This window comes from Pristis pectinata, chromosome 32, assembly GCF_009764475.1.
Source record: "Pristis pectinata isolate sPriPec2 chromosome 32, sPriPec2.1.pri, whole genome shotgun sequence".
Taxonomy (NCBI): Eukaryota; Metazoa; Chordata; class Chondrichthyes; order Rhinopristiformes; family Pristidae; genus Pristis; species Pristis pectinata.
This window is the reverse complement of record NC_067436.1, coordinates 14786618-14809989: the sequence shown is the minus strand read 5'-3', so window position 1 is coordinate 14809989 and position 23372 is coordinate 14786618. Positions and strand designations below refer to the sequence as shown.

Genomic DNA, 23372 nt, shown 5'->3' with positions numbered 1-23372 from the left:
AACAGTTGCAATTAATGCTAATAGTGTGTAATTAAGTTATTCTTTGAAAACAGAACCTTGTGAGTGCTTGCACTTTATACAATGATCAGACTTCCTTTGAACTGTGTCCTCATTGCAATGTAATAACTCTTGGTAGTGATTTGACACAAATTACCCAGTTTCAGGTAACCTGCTCCCCCCTGTCCCTTTTCTCTCTGCTCCTGATCTACCCAGTTCTTCCTACACCCACCCCCCCATCACCCTGTTTCTTTCTCCTCCTCCACCCTACTCCATCTGCCCGTCACCCACACACTCGTCCCACTGGCCCCCCCCCCACCCCGACTGTTCCCATCTGCCCTCCCCACCTCCCTTATTTGGTTCCGTGCTCCACCTTCCTCTCCTATCAGATGCCACCATCTGCAGCCCTCTGTTGCCTCCACCTCCCACCTCCCAGCCTCTGTCAGTATTTCCCCTCTTCCCTCCTCCATCTGCCTATCACCCCCTCCTCACCTGGATCCACCGATCGCTTGCCAGCTCTTGCTCCACCCCTTCCGCTCACCTCCTTACACTGACTATCTCCCCTCTACTCTTTCAGCCCAGATGAACGGTCTCAATCCAAAACTTCTCCATTTTGCTCCACAGATGCTGTCTGACCCACTGAGTTCCTCCAGCAGTTTGTTTTTAGCCCTAGACTCCAGCATCTGCAGCCTTTTGTATCTTCAGTAATTTTATACTTGTTAGTTGTGTGTTTTTGTGTTTGACTTTAAAACAACGTGCTTATATAGCGCCTTGCCTCATCATATCCACAAGTCGTTTCATAACATCCCACAGCACTTTACAGACAATGAGATACTTTTGTAATGTCACAAAGAAACACAGCAGCTAAATTGAAACAACAAGCTCCCACAAGCAGCAATGTAATAATAATCCAATACTCACTTTCAGTGATGATGTTTGAGGGATGGATTTTTGGCCTGAACTTCTTTAGAATTTAGCCGTGGGATCTGTAAAGACCATCTCGACGAGACAGGGTCTTGATGTAAAGTCTCATTTAAAAGACAAACAGGATCCCCAGCATGTGCATAACAGGAGGTTGAAGAACATTATGATGCTGCAGGAACTCAGCAGGCCAGGCAGCATCCGTGGAGAAAAGCAGGCGGTCAATGTTTCAGGTCAGGACCCTTCTTCAGGACAAGATAGGAAAGGGGAAGCCCAATATATAGGTGGGAAAAGCAGAGCAGTGATGGGTGGACAAAAGAGGGGAGATGGGGTGGCCACAAGATGGTGATAGGTAGATGCAGGTAAGAGATAGTGATAGGCAGGTGCGGGGGAGGAGGGGAGAGCAGATCCACTGGGGGCGCGGGGGGTGGGTCAAAGGTAAGGAGAGGAAGGAAAAAAAGGGGTAGTAAAAGGAGATAGGCCAGGAAAGGGAAGAAGAGAAGGCATGGTGGGGGAGGGGTGGAAGGGGTGTGGGGATTACTTAAAGTGGGAGAATTCAATGTCCATGCATTTAGGCTGCAAGGTTCCAAGACGGAAAATGAGGTCGGGTTCCTCTAGTTTGCACTTGGAATTCTCCTGACAGTGGAGGAGGCCGAGGACTGACATATCTGTGATCGTGTGGGAGAGGGAGTTGAAGCGAAGGAAGGGTCCTGACCCGAAACATTGACCGCCTGCTTTTCTCCACGGATGCTGTCTGGCCTGCTGAGTTCCTCTAGAAGAACAGTGTTTTTCATCTAGATTCCAGCATCTGCAGTCCTTTGTTTCTCTAGCACAACAGGAGGTCATTTACTCCTCCCTGCTTTATCAATTCACCTCATTCATGTACATCAGCATTGCAAGCCAGCTCCTCTACTACAACATGCCACCCGATATTATGCCAGTTAGACTGGGTCATAACTGTTGCTCTGCCTGAAAACTGGGCTCTTTGAGTACCAGGTATTCCCAGCTTCAGGCACGGGATACAACACAGCCAAATCCAAATCACAGCTGCAATTTGCAATTGAAAAGCATCTTGAAAGATCACAGGTTGCTTGTCGAAAGGCTTATCAAGTACTGACACCAACCCTTCATTGTGTAGAGAGTGACTCTGGTTTGAACTAACCAGAACTTCCCGCTCTGGCTTTCACTGTTTCAGGATGTTCATAGAAGCACCAAACAATAGCAGCATAGAAGAAGGTCATTTGGCCAATCAATTCTGCGCCAGCACTCTCTACCAGAGCAATTCTCCAGTTCCACTCAATAACACTTCCTTTGCAGCCTTGCAAAATTTTCTCCTCCAAATATTTATCCAATTTCTTCTTGAAGTCCACAGTGGAACCTGCCTCCCCCACGTGGTGCAGAGAGTGGAGTTGCTGTCTCAATTCTAATCTCCGGTGATGTCTGTGTGGAGTTTGTCTCTGTGACTGCACGTGTTTTCTTCTGGGTGCTCCATTTTCCTCCCACAGTTGTGTGGGTTGGTGGGATAACTGGCCACTGTAAATTGCCCCTAATCTGTAGGTGCGTGGTGAAATCTGGGGGGACTTGCTGGGAGTGTGGGCAGAATAAAATAGGATTAGCACAGTCTAAATAGGCTTAATCCTAAAATAGGATTAGCATTTGGCGTCCTCTACACTGGTGAGACCAAACGCAGACTAGGTGACCGTTTCGCAGAACACCTGCGCTCTGACCGTAACTGCGATCTGCATTCCCCGTTGCCTGTCACTTCAACTCCCCCTCCCACTCCATCAATGATATGTCAGTCCTCGGCCTCCTCTGATCAGATTTCCAAGCGCAAACTGGAGGAACAGCAGCTCATTTTCCATTTTGGAATCTTGCAGCCTAACAGCATGAACATTGAATTCTTTTCTTCCCTTTCTTAGCCTCTCTCTCTCTTTTCTATCCCTTTTTTCCCTTTCTCTCCTTACCTTTGACCCATCCCCCAGTGGATCTGCTCTCCCCTCCTCCCCCGCACCTGCCTATCACTATCTCTTACCTGCATCTACCTGTCACCACCTTGTGCCCACCCCACCTCCCCTCTTTTGTCCACCTATCACTGCTCTGCTTTTCCCTCCGATATATTGGGCTTCCCCTTTTCCTATCTTCTGAAGAAGGGTCTTGACCCGAAACGTTGACCGCCTACTTTTCTCCACGGATGCTGCCTGGCCTGCTGAGTTCCTCCAGCATCATTGTGTTTTTCATCTAGGTTCCAGCATCAGCAGTCCTTTGTTTCCTTAGCATAGATTTGGTGCAAGTGGGCGCTTGATGGTCGGCACTGACTTGGTGGGCTGAAGGGCCTGTTTCCGTGCGATATGACTCTATGACTTGCAGAAACTGTGAAGCATCTTGCAGAAGTAGATCAGAGGACGGTGAAGGAAACAGATATCAGACAGTGTCTTGGTGGAGGAGAGAATTTAACGGAGAATTCAAGCTTAGGGCTGAGACAGCTGAAGACAGCTGATAAAGGTGGAATGATTAAATTCAGGGATGTGCAGGAGGCCAGTGTTAAATAAATGCAGAGAGTTGCAGGGCTGGGTCCAGGCCACAGATATGCAAACATAATTTAATATGCAGTGTTTTGATGTCCAAAGAGGGGTGAAGGTATTGGTATTGGTTTATTATTGCCACTTGTACCGAGATACAGTGAAGAACTTGTCTTGCATTCTGTTCATATAGATCAATTGATTAAACAGTTCAATGAGGTAGTACAGGGTAAAGTATCACCTTGTTGCATCCAGATAGGATGTTTTCTATGGTGCATCGATAAAAGTTGGTGAGTGTCAAAGTAACATAGGTTCCCTACGGGGACACTTAGGTAGAAGGCTGAGGGTTGATCTTATAGAGTTTTATAAAATCATGAGAGGCATAGACAAGTGAACAGCCACAATCTTTTCCCCAGGGCAGGGGAGTCCAAAACTAGAGGGTATAGGTTTAAAGTGAGATGGGAAAGATTTAAAAGGACCTGAGGGGCAACTTTTTCACACAGAGGGTGATGCCTCCATGGAACAAGCTGCCAGAGGCAGTGGGAGAGGCAGGTACCATTGTGACACTTAAAAGACATTTGGACAATAACATTTGAAAGGTACTTGGACAGGTACTTGGATAGGAAAGATTTAGAGGGATATGGGCCAAACGCAGGCAAATGGGATTAGCTCAGTGAAGCAACTTGGTCAGCATGGACGAGTTGGGTTGAAGGGCCTGCTTCAGTGCAGGTTAGCTGGATGACTCTATGACTCTTACTGCAAACATAGCATCAACCGTGTTCTTACCAGTACACCATACTGGCCCACACCAGCTTAGTTTCACCTGCTCTTTAACAGATGCGATTTTCACTGTGAAGGTGCAAGCAGTCTGTGAATATTTCCTTACAACAGGCTGTGGGGACTTCCTTAAATCAGCTCACGTTGGGCATGTCCAGTTTGAAGGCAGAGGAGATGTTTATCCCAATTGTCTGGACTGGATTCAAGACTAACAAAATCTGGTTAAGATAGTAAAATATCTCAAAGGTACTTCCCAGGAATGCTCAAAAACACTGGGTCCACAACTTAAGGAAACTTGATTTCAGTTTCTGCAATTGTCACCAACGTCAACCTCTGCTAAAATAGCATGTTCAATGTGGTAAGAAGTCTCGAGACAATTCTTAGTTAGAATTTAGCACTGCACCACGTACAAAGATATTGGAACAAGTGCTTTGTCAGAGAAGTGTCTTTAAGGGGAAGAAGTCAGCTCAGAATTTTTGGGCAAGAATACAAGAGTTAGGACTTGGATAGCTGAGGGCACAGCTGAAATACTAAGGCAATGGAAGGGAAATACTAAAGCAGCCAGAGTTGGAGGAAGACAGGGTTCTTGGAGAGCCGGGGGGAGTTAAAGGGATAGGTCTGATCAGTGCACTTATTGGTACATTTGTCAATCAGGTGAAGAATCAGAATCAGGTTTATTATCACCGACTTATGTGTTGTGAAATCCGTTGTTTTGCGGCAGCATTACAGTGCGAAGACATAAAATTTACAATAAATCACAAAATATATCAATAATGAAAAAAAAGGAAATAACAAATTAGCGTTCATGGAGCGTTCAGAAATTTGATGGCGGAGGGGAAGAAGCTGTTCCTGAAAATGGTTGGGTATGTGCCTTCAGGCTCCTGTACCTCCTCCCTGATGGTAGTAATGAGAAGACGGCATGTCCCGGATGGTGAGGGTCCTTAGTTTTGGATGCTGCCTTCTTGAGGCGGCGCCTCAAGAAATAGCATAACTGCATGATTCAAATTTTCCATCAGTTTCTCTCTCAATCACCTGCCCTCTAGTTGGCAGGACAACTTTCCACATGTGGGGAATGGCATCCAGTGTTTCGTCAATAAATTAGCCCAAGAAAAGAGCTTTCCGTGTGATAATGTCCACCATGCTCATTCTGGCACTCACCCAATATGTGCCATCCACTGTGGATAGTGGTCAAGAGTACAGTCTGATCTCCTTCCCCATTCTAATCTGGGAACACAGCCCACAGTCTGCCGACTCAGTATAGAGTCATATAGCATTAAAATGGGCCCTTCAGCCCACAAGTTTGCACTGTCCATCAAACACCCATTTACAACTGAACCAACAACCTTTGGCCTTGGAGGAGACAGGACTAATCATTAAGACAAACAGCCTGTCTTACTGTAATGGATGATGCCATGTCAGGTCTTGGGTTGGCCACACAATTCAGTTCACAGGTCTTTGCATCAAAAAGTATGGATCTTACTTGCATTGATGATAATTCTCGTGTTTCATTTGCAGGAAGAAATGTTGCAAGGGTTACAGATTTGTACTAGGCCAGTGCATCCCTGAGGGTAAGTTGAGCCTTGTTTATTCATCTGTTGTGAGTGTTACTCTTTGTTGGCATAGTTAAAGAAATTAGATTTTACTTTTGTTGAGTGAATGGTTGTTATTCTCATCTTCCCTCCTGATTTGGTGGGTTAGGAGGAGGGTATTGAGCCAACTGTTCACTGAGATCAGGGGCACTCTATATCTGAAAGCTGACCACCTACCTTGGCTTTAAGACCCTTCAAGCATTGGTTGACAAAAACCTATTATTCTTAAGATTAAAAATATGGATTAAGTTTTTTTGGGGGATAAAATCCCACTCTATTTGTGACAAAGCAATTCCCAATCTCTTCCAAATGCCCTCGTCCTGGACAGCAGCGGAAAAGTTTTCTCTCTACATCCCCTTTCAATTCCTTTCCAAATCTTTTCATTTTAACCCTTTCACCTTCCATGTTCCAGGTAGGGAATACAAGGCCAGTTTATATCAGGAGGGACACTCTTTTAGTTGCAAACAAACATGGTACCATTGTAATGCACAGTGTATTGTTTTGCTGCTCAGGAACATCTGTATCCTTTTTAAGGCTGCAGAGTCTAATCAGAAGATATCTTGCTATACCTTAATTCACCCAACATCAGCATACATTTATTGATTGGTTTTAATGTGGCAAAATGCTTGAAGGAGCTCCGCAGGAGTGATCAAAGAGAAGCTTTATGGCAGCCTAGTTACAATTTCCAGTGTCTTGAACGTAGCAGTTCCTTGCAGAAAGATGTCACACTGCAAAACCTGAGCAGCACAGATTTGCTTTCCACAGGAATTTGTATCCATTATGCAGAAGTTACAGCAATGCAACATCTGACCCAAGTAGACTATGCTGGGTTTATGTTCCACAGGAGCTCCACATCTGACCCCAGCTGAATAAATTCTGTTTTCCCTCACATGGTTATCCAGCTTCCCCTGAAATGCCACCATGCTATCCACCTCATCCACTCCTGCCAGTGAGGTCCACTGTCTCATCCATAAAATAAGCTGCTAGAAGAACTCAGTTGGCCAGCAGAATGCCTGGAGGCAAATGGATGGTCGATGTTTCGGGTTGAGACCCTGCATCAGGACTGTGTGTAGGATCTCAACCTGAAACGTCAACCATCCATTTGCCTCCTCTGATGCTTCCTGACCTGCTAAGTTCCTGTTTTGATTTTGCTCCAGGTTCCAGCAGTCTCTTGTGCTTCCACATTTTCACCACTCTCTCGGTGAAGAAGTTTCTTCTGAATGCCTGGCTGGAGTTATCGGCGGCTCTCCTACTTTATAGCGCTTGGTTTTGAATTTACCTGTCTCCCACCCCGTGGAAACATCTTCTCCATCTCCACCCAACCCTACCCCCTCATATTGTTAAACACAGCGAACAGATCATCCCCTCCAAGCTGAACAAGAGCAGCTGACAGAATGTCAAAGTTTAAAAGTGCCACCCTACTAGTCAGCTACAACAACATTTGGCCTTTCTTAAGTGAACTAATTGTCCCAGCTTCAACAAACTCTTCCAGGCAGCTGCTGTCAGCTGTAGCTCATTGTTTTTATAAAGAAGGATTTCCTGACATCAGTCTATAAACTATCCCTTCATGACCTTGAAGCCAGTGCCCTCTTGCCCTGTGGTTACGAACTCTCCTCGGTTTCTATCACAACATATTGGCTGAACCTCCACAAAGTTCTCTCTGTGATATTTGTTTCTGAGAGTATCCACTGGGCCTTCTGCTGAAATCACCTTTTTGTTCCCTGAGCACTTTTTCCAAGGCTTGGATGACCTCATGAGAACTCATTAACCACTCAGAGCGCAATATGACCAGAATATGCAAAGTCACAGGATTGCAGACGAGGAAGGCCACATTAGTCCATCTGTCCGGCAAAGATACGATGCAAAATTAAGTCATTTGCTGGTTGAATCCAAGGTTTTTGCGAGACAGACCCTCTGGTGCAGTACGGAGGGAGGGTTGCCCAGTCTAAGGGTGCTGTCTTTTAGATGAGACATTAATTGAGGTCCTAAACCCTATGCGCACAATGCAGAGAGACGTGAGTTCTGAATCATACCTGCCTTTAGCAAGCTTTTCCTCACTTTTCCCTTGTATACATCATTTAAATTTTGTAATCTGCCCTGGTCAGTATTTGAACCTTCTGCTAAAGGGAATGGTTTCCCTCCATTCTACGAACACCAATCAAATTCACTCCATTAACCCTCTTAAAACCTATCACAGTCTTGTTCATTCTGTCAAATCTCCTCCCAAACTCCTTTGTCTCAAGGAAAACAAGCCCAGCTTCTCCAGTCTAACATTACAGCTCATATCCCTCATCCCTGGAGCCATTCTTATCATTTTTTTTTGTCTACCATGCATACCGTCTATGAAATGTACTGCAGTTTCTTGCTTGGGCTACACTGACAGCACCACCCAAACCAAGGCTCCAGTATAGACCCAGGTCAGGCTGACCAGAACTGCTTTACTCCCAGTGGAGGTCTCCTTCTATAAAGTCCAAATAATATTTCACTCAGCTGGTGAACTCACTGCCTGTAAGGGTAAGGGAGGCACAACCCCATTCCATAGGGAGTACAATGAGAAGAACTTGAAGACTCATAACCTCCAGGGCTGTAAACTGAGAGCTGGGAACTGGGATTAATCTACTGTTCGAGTTTTTCCTGGCATGGACACAATGGGCCGAATGGTCTCTTTCAGTGCTGAACATTTCTATGATTCTCAGCAATCTCTAAAAAAAATGCAAGCCCGGAATTCTGCATCTCACAACTCTTATCACTTTGTTATACCAGGCTGAATTCCACTCACTATCAGCAGACTTGGCAATACTGGAAATAAGGGGATGAATGAATCAGTAATCAGCCCCGCGAAGACTGATAAACACTTCTGGCTGGGGAAGCCAGCTTGCAATTGTCAGCTGTAATTAGGATCCAAATTTGATTTTCTGGGTTGTGACCAGTATTTTGAAATTCCTGGCTGCTCTTTATCAACTGCAGTTCTGTAGGAGGATTGCCAGTTCAATGAAACACTTTTCTTTTCAAATATCATTTTTGTCAGGTTTTTCTTGTAATTAATGACACATTTTTTACAAGAAAATTGCCCGGTTCATCCATCTTCAATCATAAATTGGGTTGAAGATGGAAGAGAGACATCTGGCAGTGCACGACCTTAAACACTAGGAGATTTGTTCTGGCTTTGATAGGTCCCAAAGTAGTTCTGAGTTTGCTTTTGCTGAGTTGCCTTGGAGCCTCTAATGAAACAACTGCTTTGCTATCTAAGAGTTTCCTACCAGGGTTGGTAGTGGAAGCAGATACGATAGTGGTGTTCAAGAAGCTTTTAGATAGGCTCATGAATATGCCGGAAATGGTGGGATATGGGTCACGTGCAGGCAGAAGGGATTAGTTTAATTTGGCATCATGCTTGGCACAGACAACATGGGGCGAAGGGCCTGTCCTGAGTCATAGAGTCATCGAGCAATACAGCACTGATACAGGCCCTTCGGCCCAACCAGTCCATGCCGACCATGGTGTCCACCCAGCTAGTCCCAATTTCCTGTGTTTGGCACATATCCCTCCAAACCCCGCCCCTCCATGTACCTATCTAGGTGCCTCTTAAATGATACTATTGTACCTGACTCAACCACTTCCTATGCAGCTCGTTCCATGTACTGCGTGGAAAAAGTTGCCCCTCAGGTCCCTTTTAAGTCTTTCCCCTCTCACCCTAAATCTATGCCCCCTAGTTTTAGACTCCCCTACCCTGGGGAAAGGTCTGTTACTATCCACCTTATCTATGCCTCTCTTAATTTTAAACACTTTCATAAGGTCGCCCCTCATTCTCCTACGTTCCAAGGAATAAAGCCCTAGCCTGGCCAACCTCTCCCCATAACTCAGGCCCTCTAGTCCTGGCAACATCCTCGTAAATCTTCTCTGCATTCTTTCCAGCTTAACCATGTCTTTCCTATAAGAGCGTGACCAAAACTGTACACGGTACTCTAAGTGCAGCATCACCAACGACATACAACTGCAACATAATGTCCCAACTCCTGTACCACACTGTTCTATGATCTGATGACTTCCAGCTAAGTATCATGATCTTGCAAGTAATAAGTTAATTTATAAACCTTTGTCCTGAACTGTTAAAATTCTTTAGCAATGACTGGAAAATTACTAGATTCCAACTCAGCAGTAATGACTCCAATGCAGATACTTAGGAAGATCAAGCCACACTGTGGAAGTGCCCACATCGTGGGTAGTTTTCCTGTTGAGCCAAAGAGGTCACATTAGACTGGTGCCAGGAGACAGTTGGTGATCCAGGGGCTGGTGGGATTGTGGATCACCCTCTCTCCCAAAGAGCTGCTGAGCCTGCAGGCCCACTGAACCTTTGCAAAACAACGTAGGGAGGCTAACTGTGAACAGAGCAGTGATGATGCAACATTGGTTGAACAGGCCCAAGGGTCAGGTCATCCTATTCCTTTGCTCCCGTTGGGCAATCAGCTTAATGTTTTCAGTCTGGCCCATGTATTTTGTTGGATTTGATCTGGCCATTTGTGCAACGGACAGACCATTGTTCAACGACATCAAACTGGCAACCAAAGTAAATAAAGTCTTGAATTTCCTTCCAAATGAAGCCACAAATCATCCAACACTTTTTAAAAATTTGTTCAGTTTTTGGGTTCTGGATGCTGCTGGCAAGGCCATCATTTGTGTGAAGTTTTGGTCATCCCATTGCAGGGAGGATGTGGAGGCTTTGGAAAGGGTACAAAAGAGGTTTGCCAGGATGCTAATCCAGGCAGCTTCCTGGTGAACCTCTCCCGCACCCTTTCCACAGTCCAACGTTCCACAATTACAATGTTTAAAGGGCATTTGGACAAGTTCATGGGAAAGGCTTAAGAGGGATATGGGCCAAGTGCAGGCAAATGGGACGAGGTCAGGAAGGCATCCTGTACAGATCCATGACTCTAGGAAATGAAAAAATGCTGGAAACAATCAGCACCCCAGGCAGCATCTGTGGAGGGAAAGAACGATCAGTCTATCTCTTGTTTGCAGAGCCATAGTGTCAGAGTAATACAGCATGGAAACAGGCCCTCTGACCCAACCCATCCACACTGACCGAGATGCCCAACTAAGCTGGTCCCATTTGCAAACTTGCTTTGCTCTTTCTGTCCCAAGGGTCTCAGGACTGAACCATTAACTGCTTCCTTTTCCCCAAGTGCCTCCTGACCTGACATACAGTCCCAGCCTAGCCACTCTCTCCTCATCACTCAAGCCCGCAGTTTCTGTTAGTATCTCAGCACTCGGGAAATGTCAGATCCAATTGCAAATTTTTCCCGTGAACTTTGAGAATCCTGTTCACGCACATTTTGAGTGATGTCTGTAAACTTTCCTGTTTCACCAGCAGGAAAGCCCAATTGGATGTCTTAATGCATTGTCGATCAGTGAGAAATGTAGAGCAGTTTCCAAAATAAATTAATAAATTACGGATGATTGTCTTGCCATTGACTTTAACTGTCTTGATAGTGTCATTAGCTTGGCTTTGAGATAGCTTTGGGATTTAGTCATGTTTCGTGTCTCGTGCTATACTGTTCTATGTTCTATGCTGCCTGGATTAGAGAGTATGAACTATAAGGAGAGGTTGGACAAACTTGGGTTGTTTTCTCTGGAGCCCCAGAGGCTGAGGGGCGACCTGACAGAAGTTTATAAAATTATGAGAGGCATAGAGAGGGTCAGAATCTTTTTTCCCAGGGTAGAAATATCAAATACGAGAGAACATGCATTTAAGGTGAAAGGGGGAAAGTTTAAAGGCGATGTGTGGGGCAAGTTTTTTTATACAGAGTGGCAGGTGTCTGGAACGGGCTGCCAGGGGAGTGGTGGAAGCAGATATGATAGTGGCATTTAAGATGCTTTTAGATAGACACATGGAGGGATATAAACCCTTCATCTGGTCTCGACCCAACAGGTCAACCGTCCATCTCCCTCCACAGATGCTGCCTGACCCGCTGATTTTCACCGGCAGTTTGTTTTTTTGCTTCAGATTCCAGTATCTGCTGTCTCTTGTGCCTGCAAGAGTAAGTGAAGGTCAAGATCACACCAAGGCCGTAATTTTGGGATTACAGATAGTCTGTTCAGCTGTTACATCAGGAACCATTGCTTCTTACAGAAGATGGAGAACTTCCTCCCATACAAAGTGTGGGCTGAGTTTTCCAACTCAAAATCGGCACTGATGAATTTTATTTGGGCAAGTGTATTGAGGGTTATGGGACCATGCTGAGTGGGTGGAGTTGAGGTACAAATCAGGTATGGTTAATTTAAATGTTAGCAGAGGTTTAATGGACTGAGTTACCTGCTTGAGTTAATGAGGGATTTTAAGTCGAGACTCACATTGCCATCTGCCTGTAAGCCACTAGGTGGGACTGCTCACTGTTCTTGTTTCACAGGGGTAAGTGCTACTGTGTCAAAAGACCAACCACACAGCTAAATATCAAAAAACTGCACACACTGGAAATATGAAATAAAGACAGAAAATACTGGAAACACTCAGCAGGTTAGACAACTTCTGTGGAAAGAGAAGCTGTTAAGATGTCATGTGTGGGACCCTTCGTGAGAACTCTGCAGTTTTTTGATGTTCATTTATTTCAGACGCTGGAAAGCTGAAATAAATCAGAAAAGGCTGGGAATACTCAACAGATCAGGCAGCTTCTGTGGTGAGTGTAGCAGAGCTGTGCACTATCATGACTGGGTCCGATAGGGTAAAAGGAGAGAAGTTCCATCAGCCAAAAGTTTGAGGACCACTGGACTCAGGGTTACATTGAAGGACAAAAGATTACAAATGGGATGTGATGTAAATATTCCTTTACAAGAGAGTGGTGATGATCTGGAACTCAGGTGGAGGTAGTGTTCGACAGGTCGGCATCATCTGTGCAAAAAGAAACAGAGTTACTACTTCAGGTTGAAGACCTGAAGCATCAACTTGTTTCTTGAACTTCAGGAGAATTGACTGAAGAGGGTCTTTGCTGCCAGGGAAAGCTCATGCTCATCTTTGAGTGGAAATGCCTGATTTTTATGCGCTGGACATGAGATGAAGCCAGTTGAGTTGAGATTTAATACCTACATTCTTTCATAAAACAGCTCCCCAGAAAATCATTCTTTCCTCTACAGGGAAACATAACAGACAAGTGAGATGCAAGGACATTTTTCATAAATAGTTTCACCAATACAGGAAATAATAAAATTACAGGGTCTTGCAGCTTGTTAACACAAGTTTCCAGGGAAGGTTAAAATACTACAAGCTCTCGGGATTTTTACAGCAGAAGTGATGAACCCTAGATCTCTGCCTCTGAGACTTGCCAAGCTTTTGCCACCACTGTGCACAATTATTTGATATGGTCCAGGCAGCTTCCACAGCAACATAAAGTTAAACCTACTGCAGAAATAGAACCACTTCAATGGGTTCTATCGCTCCCTCTGTCAATGCTGGAGTGACCTTACCCCTCCTCTGGTTGGGGAGCAAGCCCTTCACCCGAGAGCCTTGACCACTCACACATGTGACCCCTCTCTCCCATGCAATAATGGATGGGTCAGTTTGAGCCATCCCACCAACAAATGGAAGCAAGCTAAGAACATATTTAGAATTATAGAGTCACAGAGCATGGAAACGGGCCCTTTGGCCCAACTGGTCCATGCCGACCAAGATTCCCATCTTGTCTAGTCCTATTTGCCTGCATTTGGCCCATATCCCTCTACACCTTTCCTATCCATGTACCTGTCCATGGACCTTTTAAATGTTGTTATTGTACCTGCCTGAGCCTCTGGCAGCTCATTCCATATACTGGTCACCCTCTGCTTGAAAAAGTTGCCCTCCAGGTTCCTATTAAATCTTTCCCCTCTCACCTGAAACCTATGCCCTCTAGTTCTTGATTCCCCAACCCTGCGAAAAAGACTGTGCGCATTTACCCTATCTATGCCCATTATGATTTTGTACACCTCTGTAAGATCACCCCTCATCCTCCAGTGAAAAAAGTCCCAACTTGCTCAACCTCTCTCCATTTCTCAGTCCCTTGAGTCCCAGCAACATCCTTGTAAATGTCCTTTGAACTCTCTCCAGTTTAATGGCACCTTTCCACAATTTATATTTGTCGTTAAGTTTGTAATGTAATATATTGGGCTCTGTGGCCTAGTTCTCCCACAACTCCTTACAAGTCCCAGACTGAGTCAGTGCCCCTGTTCCTTCCTCCCTGGGATCTCACTCAACCAAGGGCTAGTCATTGGTCCAGGTACACTGAAAAATCTCAGGGAACCTGGATTGCTGACAGTGGCTGGGAGATTCCTCAATTCCAGCAGCATGAACAGGAATAACTTCACTGGCAAGAAAATGGCCACTATCTTAGCAACTGGTGAGCATCTATGTCAGCCCAGCCACCTTCTGTCTTGATGCAAAGTAAATGCCTGGCACGTTGGACACTAGTCCACGATGTTTTCCTACATTACAACATTGGCAATACTTCAAATGTATTTCATTGCCTATAAGATGCATTTTCCTGAAGGGGCTGTGTAAAACACTGTACAGATGCAAGTTTTTCAGTGTAAGATATTATAAGAAGCATTTTCATTGTTTTTGCATCAATAATTGACAAAGCCCATGTGGTAGATTTTGGGCACTGACTTTTGTCACACCAAAAATGAGAAGGTGAGAACAGTGTGATCAATGGAGCACAATCTCCAGTCAACATTCAGGCAAGAACTGGTAAGTGGCAAGTAAAATTCATTGACATTCAACAGCTTTACGATTGTGGAGTCTTCTATTATCGATATCTGGGGATCATCATTGACCAGAAATCTAAGTGGACCAACCCTATATATACGGTAGCAGGTCAGAGCCTGGGTATCCTGCAGTGAGCGACTCACCTCCTGATATAACAAAGCCTTCCCACCATCCACAAGGTACAAGCCATGAGGTTGATGGAATACTCTCTATTTGCCTGGATGAGAACAGCTCTAATAACCCTCCAGAATGTTGACACCATTTGTTGATGATACAAAGCTGGCTGCCAGTATTGGACTCATCCAATAACATTTCTATAGCAACTTCCACAAGTGTCAGGTTTCCAATGCAGTCCAGGGAGCCTTTAGCCACAGGTGAAGTTCTGGAAGACTGCAGAGTGGCTAATGTTGAACCATTATTTAAGAAAGGCAGCAAAGACAAGCTAGGGAACTACAGGCCGGTGAGTCTGACATCAGTGGTGGGTAAGTTACTGGAGGGGATTCTGAGGGACAGGATCTATCAACAATAGAATAGGCTAGGTCTGATTAGGGATCATCAGCATGGCTTTGTGTGTGGGAAATTGTGTCTGACAAATCTCTCTTTTTTGAAGAGATAACCAAGAGGATAGACGAGGATAGGGCAGTGGACGTTGTCTATATGAAATTTAGCAAGGCCTTTGACAAGATCCCACATGGCAGGCTAATCTGGAAGGTTAGATCGCATGGGATCCAGGGGTATAGCTAATTGGATTTGTAATTGGCTCAGCAGTAGGAAGCAGAGGTTGATGGTCGAAGGTTGTTCCTCAGACTGGAGGTCTGTGACTAGTGGTGTGCCACAGGGATCGGGGCTGGGAACTTTGTTGTTGTAATTTATATAAACGCTTTGGATGTGAATGTACAAGGCACTGTTTTTACACAGAAAGTGATGGGTGCCTGGAATGTGCTGCCGGGGGTGGTGGTGGAGGCAGGTACAATAGAGGCATTTACGAGGCTCTTAGATAGGCACGTGAATATGCAGCAAACGGAGGGATAGGGACCATGTGCAGACAGAAGGTATGAGGTGTCATTAGTTTGATTAGTTTGGCACAATATTGTGGGCCAAAGGGCCTGTTCCTGTGCTATAGTGTTCTATAAATGGATGGGGTAGAAAAGTAAACAGAAGCTGCAATAGGAACAGTGTATTTATGAAATATTACTTACCTCAGGAACAACCTCTGCCATGTTGGTATCCCCCCATGCCGTCTTTTAGTATTTACACATTATGCTGGGACACTGGGTTTACTGATCACTCATGCGTCTGGATTAAGTTCATTTGCTCCAACCTCATATTCATAGCATGCAAAGTGGTGTTAGAGCTATGGCACTCCAAGAGTGGGCTGGTGTTGCCAACTCCAGCTAAAAGTAATCCTGGAGGTTTTATTATATGACATACGTCCAACCAGTCAAACAGCCTTTTCCACCAATCTAATACTCATGACACAAAGAAGTTAAGCACATAATTATTAAAAAAGTCCAACCAATGACTTCTCAAGAGAATTGCTTGCAGATCTATCCAAGATTTTTGTTTAATTCCTGGATTTGCTGTGGGAAACTCGAAGAATTATATGGGCTAGCAGCCATTTTCAACTAACAACATCCATGAGTGACCGTTAGTAGAGGAAAAATGCCTTCAGTTTTTCAATTTATGTTTTTGTTTATGCTTTAGAGTGGTGTTTTTTGTTATTATAAGCGTGTTAAAATTTGGTACTTTTAGAAGTTACTAGTTTTACTAGTTAGTAAAATAAAATTTGGGCAAATGTATCAATTTCCAGTTTCTATAATAAATTGCAACAAAATTGGTTATGACAATGTGCAGAAAAAGTTCCGATAGTCCAGCACTCTTGTGCAGATTTTCCAGACGATTGGATGTTACTCCTATTAATTCCCCCAACTCTCGTTTAATCCTCTACTTTTTACGTTACACAGTAAAATAAGAAGTTTTCCAGCAAAACCCAGGAAATTTAAAGGGAGCATGGGAAATGGGGTCCTGGTGAGTTTAAAGGGAGTGTGGGAAACAAGGTATTAGAAACATAGAAACATAGAAAACCTACAGCACAATACAGGTCCTTCAGCCCACAAAGCTGAGCTGAACATGTCCCTACCTTAGAAATTACTAGGCTTACCCATAGCCCTCTATTTTTCTAAGCTCCATGTACCTATCCAAAAGTCTCTTAAAAGACCCTATCGTATCCGCCTCCACCACCGTTGCCGGCAGCCCATTCCACGCACTCACCACTCTCTGAGTAAAAAACTTACCCCTGACATCTCCTCTGTACCTACTCCCCAGCACCTTAAACCTGTGTCCTCTCGTGGCAACCATTTCAGCCCTGGGAAAAAGCCTCTGACTACCCACACGATCAATGCCTCTCATCATCTTATACACCTCTATCAGGTCCCCCCTCATCCTCCATCGCTCCGAGGAGAAAAGGCCGAGTTCACTCAACCTGTTTTCATGAGGCATGCTCCCCAATCCAGGCAACATCCTTGTAAATCTCTTCTGCACCCTTTCTATGGCTACCACATCCTTCCTGTAGTGATGCGACCAGAACTGAGCAAAGTACTCCAAGTGGGGTCTTATGAGACAAATGCCAAACCACCAGGATTTCTGAATAATCAGGAGGATTTTTTTAAGGTTTACTGAAGTACCAACATGTTCAGCATCATCCATTGCCACCTGTATATTTGCTAGTCCAGGTTTTCAACATGAGTTACCCAGTCATGTTGCAAACTAACAGATTCCATTGTGCTATCACAAGCAAATGTGATTGGTCAGCCATCTGTACACAACGTGCACACTTTGAAACCCACATTCAGAAAGCAAATGTTGCTTGACATTATTATATATATAGCTGTCACAAAGTTTTATCATTGTAAAAAAATGAATTGTTCAAGTAAGTCTTAAGGGCAGTTCTTACTGACAAGAAAGAAAAATTTCGAGCACATGGATGAGACAGGCGCACACGCATGGGACTCATCCAATAGCTCCGATCAATTGATAGGCTGAAGCAGCTGGGTTGACGATGGACTCTACGTGCAGGGATGTTTGGAGCAAATAATTCATAGGATTACTGTTTATATAGGAACACAGCTCAAGAAACAGATGCAGGAGAAGGCCATTCGGTCCTTTATGCCTGCTCTGCCATTCAACCTTTAACCTTACCTCCACTTTACTGCACGAACCACACATCTCTTGATTTTCTTAATATCCAAAGATCCATCAATCTCTGTCTCGAATATTCTCAACAAATGAACCTTTGCAGCCTTCCTGGGAAGAAATTCCAAAGATTTACTACCCTCTGGGTGAAGAGATTTCTTCTCATCTGTCCTGAGTGGCCAACCTCTTATTTTGAGACTGTAACCCTTGATTCTAAATGTCCTTCCAGAGAAAACATCATCCCTGCGTCTGTCCTGTCAAGCCATGTGATAATTTTGTCTGTTTTAGTATGACCACCTCTCATGGTCCTATGTCCCTAATCTGCTTTTGTGCTCTTCTTGTGACAAAGTTGCCATCTCAGGAATCAATTTTTGAACTCTCGCTGCACTCCCTGCATCAAAAGTACATCCTTCCTCGGTGGGGAGACGACTATTGTACACAGTATTCCACAACCAATCTCACCAGGGCCTTATATAATTGGAGCAAGCCAACTCTACCCTCTACACCAGTCCTCTACTGCAGACATACTGTCTGCCTTCCTAAATGCCTATTGCATCTAAATGCTAAGTTCACTGTGTTGTGTACAAGGACACTTAAATCCCTCTGAACACCGCTACCTTCCAATCTCTAACATGCAATGACTTGGAAGCTTGAATCTTTAGCAGTAAAATGATTTATTCAGAGCTCAGTAAGGTGAGCAGACCAGGCAGTCCCCAGGTCATTGTCCTGAGGTACAGAATTATTCAAGTTTTATACTAGTCGTAGAGTTTCTTGCTGCAACTTCATCAAATACGGCATAATGGAATGATGACCACAAGTCCATGTAACCTCGTCATTGTGGTTTAGTCATTGGGTCAAAATAATATTTATCTAAATCGGTCAAAGAGTGGAGAACATCAGGACTTACCTGCAAAATCAGCAAGGTTAACATCCCTTAACATAGACTGTCATTTACCATGTTCCAAAGCCACACCTTTGAAGCATGACCAAAGTCAAAGTCAACGTCAAGTTTATTGTCCTAAACACAAGTCCATGTGTGCACAGGTGCAATGAAAAACTTACTTGCAGCAGCATCACAGGTAGATAGCATTATATAAGCAGCATTCACAAGAAAAACATAAGTTAAACATAAATTATACACAAATTTTACAAGAAAGAACACAAAACAAAAATGTTCATTGTAGTGCAAAGTGATCAAAGGGGTCACAGTGTTGCTACACTGAGGTAGTGATTCGGGTTGTGCAGGTTGGTTCAAGAACCGAATGGTTGAAGGGAAGTAGCTGTTCTTGAACCTGGTGGTGTGGGACTTCAGGCTTCTGTACCTCCTGCCCAATGGTAGCTGTGAGAAAATGGCATGGCCCGGATGGCGGGGATCTTTGATGATGGATGTTGCCTTCTTGAGGCAGCGCCTCCTGTAGATACTTTTGATGGTGGGGAGGGATGTGCAGGTCAGTTTAAGAAGAGCACAGCAAGCTCCCACAAACAGCAATTGATAATTTGTTGTCATGGAGGTTGAAAGGGGAGAACCCCTCCACTTTTCTTCAAGTATCCATGGGCTCTCTACCTTCCACCTGAGGGTGCAGACAGAATCAACAAAACTGGCTTCGCTGACAGTTTAGCACTCCTTCAGTACTGCAATGGAGTGTTTGCCTGAAATCTGTGCTTAGGTATCTGGCATGAGACATGAAACCACAACTGTGACTCAGAGGCAAAAGTGCTACTAACTGAGCCAATACCTAATTACTCCAGATATGCAAATAAGGTGTGAGGAGTGGGAGGAGCCAGCAAATGCATTGATACCACTCATACAGCATCACTTTCTTCTGAGATATAGCTTTTTTTTATTTACAGCGTGGTAACAGGCCCTTCTGGCCCAATGAGTCCGCACTGCCCATTTTAAACCCCAAATTAACCTACCCATGCGTCTTTTAGAATGTGGGAGGAAACCGAAGTACCCGGAGGAAACCCACGCAGACACGGGAGAGCGTACACACTCCTTACAGACAGTGACGGGATTCGAACCCCAACCGCTGGTGCTGTAATAGCGTCGCGCTAACTGCTACGTTAAAATTAATTCATAGAAACATCAGACACAAAATAGTCTGAATAACAAGCTGAGACTGACAGAATCAGGAATTTTGATGATTGCTTGGTGAATGACCCTGCTTTAGAATTAGAATTAAAATTAATGCAATATTTTACTGGTGTGTAAAATTTTTAGTGGCTTAAATAAGCCTTTTTTATATCTTGCCAAGTCTGATAATCTTTACTTATGTTACACGGATAATCCAAATTCCTAGAGACAATGTTACTTCAACTTGTGCAATCCTAGGTTGAGCCATAGAGTCACACAGCTCGGAAACAGGCCCTTCGGCCCAACTTGTCCATGCTGACCAAGATGCCCATCCAAGCTAGTCCCATTTGCCTGCGTTTGGCCCATATCACTCTGAACCTTTCCTATCGATGTACCTGTCCAAGTGTCTTTTAAATGTTATTGTACCTGCCTCAACCACTTCCTCTGGCATCTCGTTCCATGTACCTCTATGTGAAGAAGTTGACCCTCATGTCCCTTTTAAATCTTTCCCCTCTCACTTTGCTTTGAGTTATGTTTCTAATTGAACACTCAAACTGGAATTTGAGGGCCATGTTCTGCACATCTGTAGTTAGTTTATGAGTTAGCTATGAATGTTGAGTGATGGTTTGGTGAAAGTATTCAACATGGTATGAGTGGGGAGGTTATGTCAAACCTGTACAAAACACTGGTTAGGCCACAATGGAATACTGCATACCATTCTGGTCACCTAATTTCAGGAAGGATGTGAAGACCCCAGAGAGGGTTCAGAAAAGATTTACTTGAATTGTTACAGTGATGAGGGATTTCAGCTCTGAGGTTGCTCTTTGCAGAGCAAAGAAGGTTGAAAAGAGATTTGATAGCGATGTACAAGATCATGGCTCATTTAGAAAGGGTAAATAGAGGGAACCTTTCCCATTAGCAGATGATTCAAAAACCAGTGGACCTATATGGAAATTTTGGGCAAAGGATGCAAGAGGGGGGGTGAGGCCCTTTTACTCAGACATGGGAATGATTCAAAGCTGGCTGCCTTTCTTCTTGCACTACTTTATTGCACTACTATCTGGTATTGGATTGGTTTATTATTGTCACTTGTACCGAGGTACATTGAAAAACTTGTCTTGCATACTGTTCGTACAGATCAATTCATTATACAGTGCATTGAGGTAGTACAGGGTAAAAACAATACAGAATATAGAGCAAGGTGTCACAGCTACAGAATAAGTGCAGTGCAGGGAGACAATAAGGTCATAACAAGGTAGATTGTGAGGTCAAGAGTCAATCTCATCGTATAAGGGAACCGTTCAATAGTCTTATCACCATGGGATAGAAGCTGTCCTTGAGTCTGGTGGTATGTGCCCTCAGTCTCCTGTATCTTCTGCCTGATGGGAGAGGGGAGAAGAGAGAATGACCCAGGTGGCTGGGGTTTTTGATTATGCTGGCTGCTTCACCAAGGCAGCGAGAGGAGTAGACCAGGGAGGGGAGGCTGGTTTCCATGACGCGCTGGGCTGTGTCCACAACTCTCTGCAGTTTCTTGCGGTCCCGGGCAGAGCAGTTGCCATACCAAGCCACGATGCATCCTGATAGGATGCTTTCTATGGTGCATTGATAAAAGTTGGCGAATTTCTTCAACCTCCTGAGGAAGTAGAGGCACTGGATTTGTACCATTCTGTTGTTTTGTGCTCTTCGCTGTATTTATTGTATTTATTATTACCACGTACACGGTTTACTCTGTGAGCTTCACACGAGCAAGGAATTTCATTGCACCCTGGCTTTTATGACAATAAACTGATCTGCATCTGAACCTGGTGGAGGGTGGGAATGGAAGTTGGGGGGTGGGGGAGAAATTGGGTATATGCAAAATCAATCCATGCCTTCAAAAGGGAATTGATTAGGCACTTGAGAGAGAATAATATGCAGGACAGTGGGGAAAAAATAGAAGAATGGGACTAACAAGCTGAATGGCCTTGTTCTAACGATGGTTGAGACTCAAAGGAGGCCAATAAAAATAAGGCCTAATCCGAGCAAAATGATGGACTAAATTGTGTAGAAAAACAAAGAGGCGTGGATGTAAACAAATCCTTGAGAGTGACAAGTTGAGTTAATGAAGTCTGGAGATCCTTGACTTCATGAAAAGAATTGCGTGCAAGTGAGGAGGTAATGTTAAACCTTTCTGTATCATATGTTTGGTTTCCCGTTGAGTATTCTGTCCAAATATGGGCACGATGCTTTCAGAAGCTGTCAGCTTCTTGGAGAGGGCACAGTGATATGGTAAACTGATACAGGGATGAGAAGGTTCAGTAATGTAGAGAGAGGAGAGAAGATGAAATTCTCCATTAGATATTAGAGATCTGATTGAAGTGATTAAAACCAGCGATGATTTTGATAAATATGGATTGTGTCCAGATCAGAAGGATTGAGTGCCATTTTAAGGGAACAAGAAAAATGAGGAAATATTTTTCACACAGAAACTTGAAATGCCGTGCTTGAAAAGGATGGGGTGGAGAGTGGTTTAGTGGAAACTGATGTAATTATAATACTCAGACAGGACCTGGGTAATCCTAAAGCTTGAAGGGAGATGGGGAAGAGCAAGGGGTGTGAGTAACTCCACCAAAGAGCTGGCACAGATCTAGTCTGTAGAACATGGCCTCCTGTTCTACCACATCATTGTCTCAGCTGTGAGTCGATGAGACCTTTAACCTCAAAGACAAAAGACTGAAAGCGCACTAGTGCAGTGCCTCATGGCTCCAGCGGCCAGGGTTCAATTCTTGGTGCAACTCAGCATGTCGAACATCTGTGGAGGGGGGGGATGGAGGGGGGGGGGATGGGGGGGGAAGGAATCATCGACACTTTGGGTCAAAACCATGCACCCGGACTTCTTCCCCCTACAGATGCTGCTCGACCTGCTGAGTTCCACCAGTAGATGGTTTGTTGCTCCAGATTCCAGCATCTGCAGGCTCTTGTGTCTCCAGGGTTCAATCCTGATCTCTGGTGCTGTCTGTGTGGAGTTTGCATATTCCCCTTGTGACCACAGGGGTTTCCCCTGGGAGCTCTGGTTTCCTCCCATATCCCTTGGTTGGTCGTTCCTGTTAATTACACGTAGAGTACATGGCTAGTAGGAAATTCAGGATAGAACTGCTGGGCATGTGAGAGAACAGGTTTCAAGGAAATAGTGGTGGAATGGGATTGCTGAAATTGCTCTGGGAGATTTGATGGGCTGAATGGCCCCATTCTATATCATGGGGAAAATATAACATCGGGAAGAGGAGACACAAGAGACTGCAGATGCCAGAATCTGGAGCAACAAACAATCTGCTGGAGGAACTCAATGGGTCGAGCAGCATCTGTGGCAGGAAAGGAATTGTGAATGTTTACAGTGGAAACATCAGTACGGAGAGGGGAGATGGCCAGTATAAAGCTGAGAGATCTGCTTCCTCCTCTCACCCACCAGCCTGTCTCCTAATTCTGCCCATCATCCCCCACCTCACCTGGTTCTACCTATCACTCTATTTCACTTCACCCTGTCACCTCTTTGTACTGGCTATCACCCCTCTACACTCTCAGTTCTGATGGAGGGT

General features: G+C 44.5%; 1 protein-coding gene across 1 annotated transcript in view; it reads left to right on the top strand.

Annotated features, from left to right (window-relative positions):
• LOC127585166 (collagen and calcium-binding EGF domain-containing protein 1-like) overlaps positions 1-23372 on the top strand; it is a 169435-nt gene that overhangs the window by 93999 nt on the left and 52064 nt on the right. The window contains exon 3 of the mRNA XM_052042381.1: positions 5730-5782. Within this exon, the coding sequence (XP_051898341.1) occupies positions 5730-5782 (53 nt within the window). The remainder of the gene's footprint in view (positions 1-5729; positions 5783-23372) is intronic.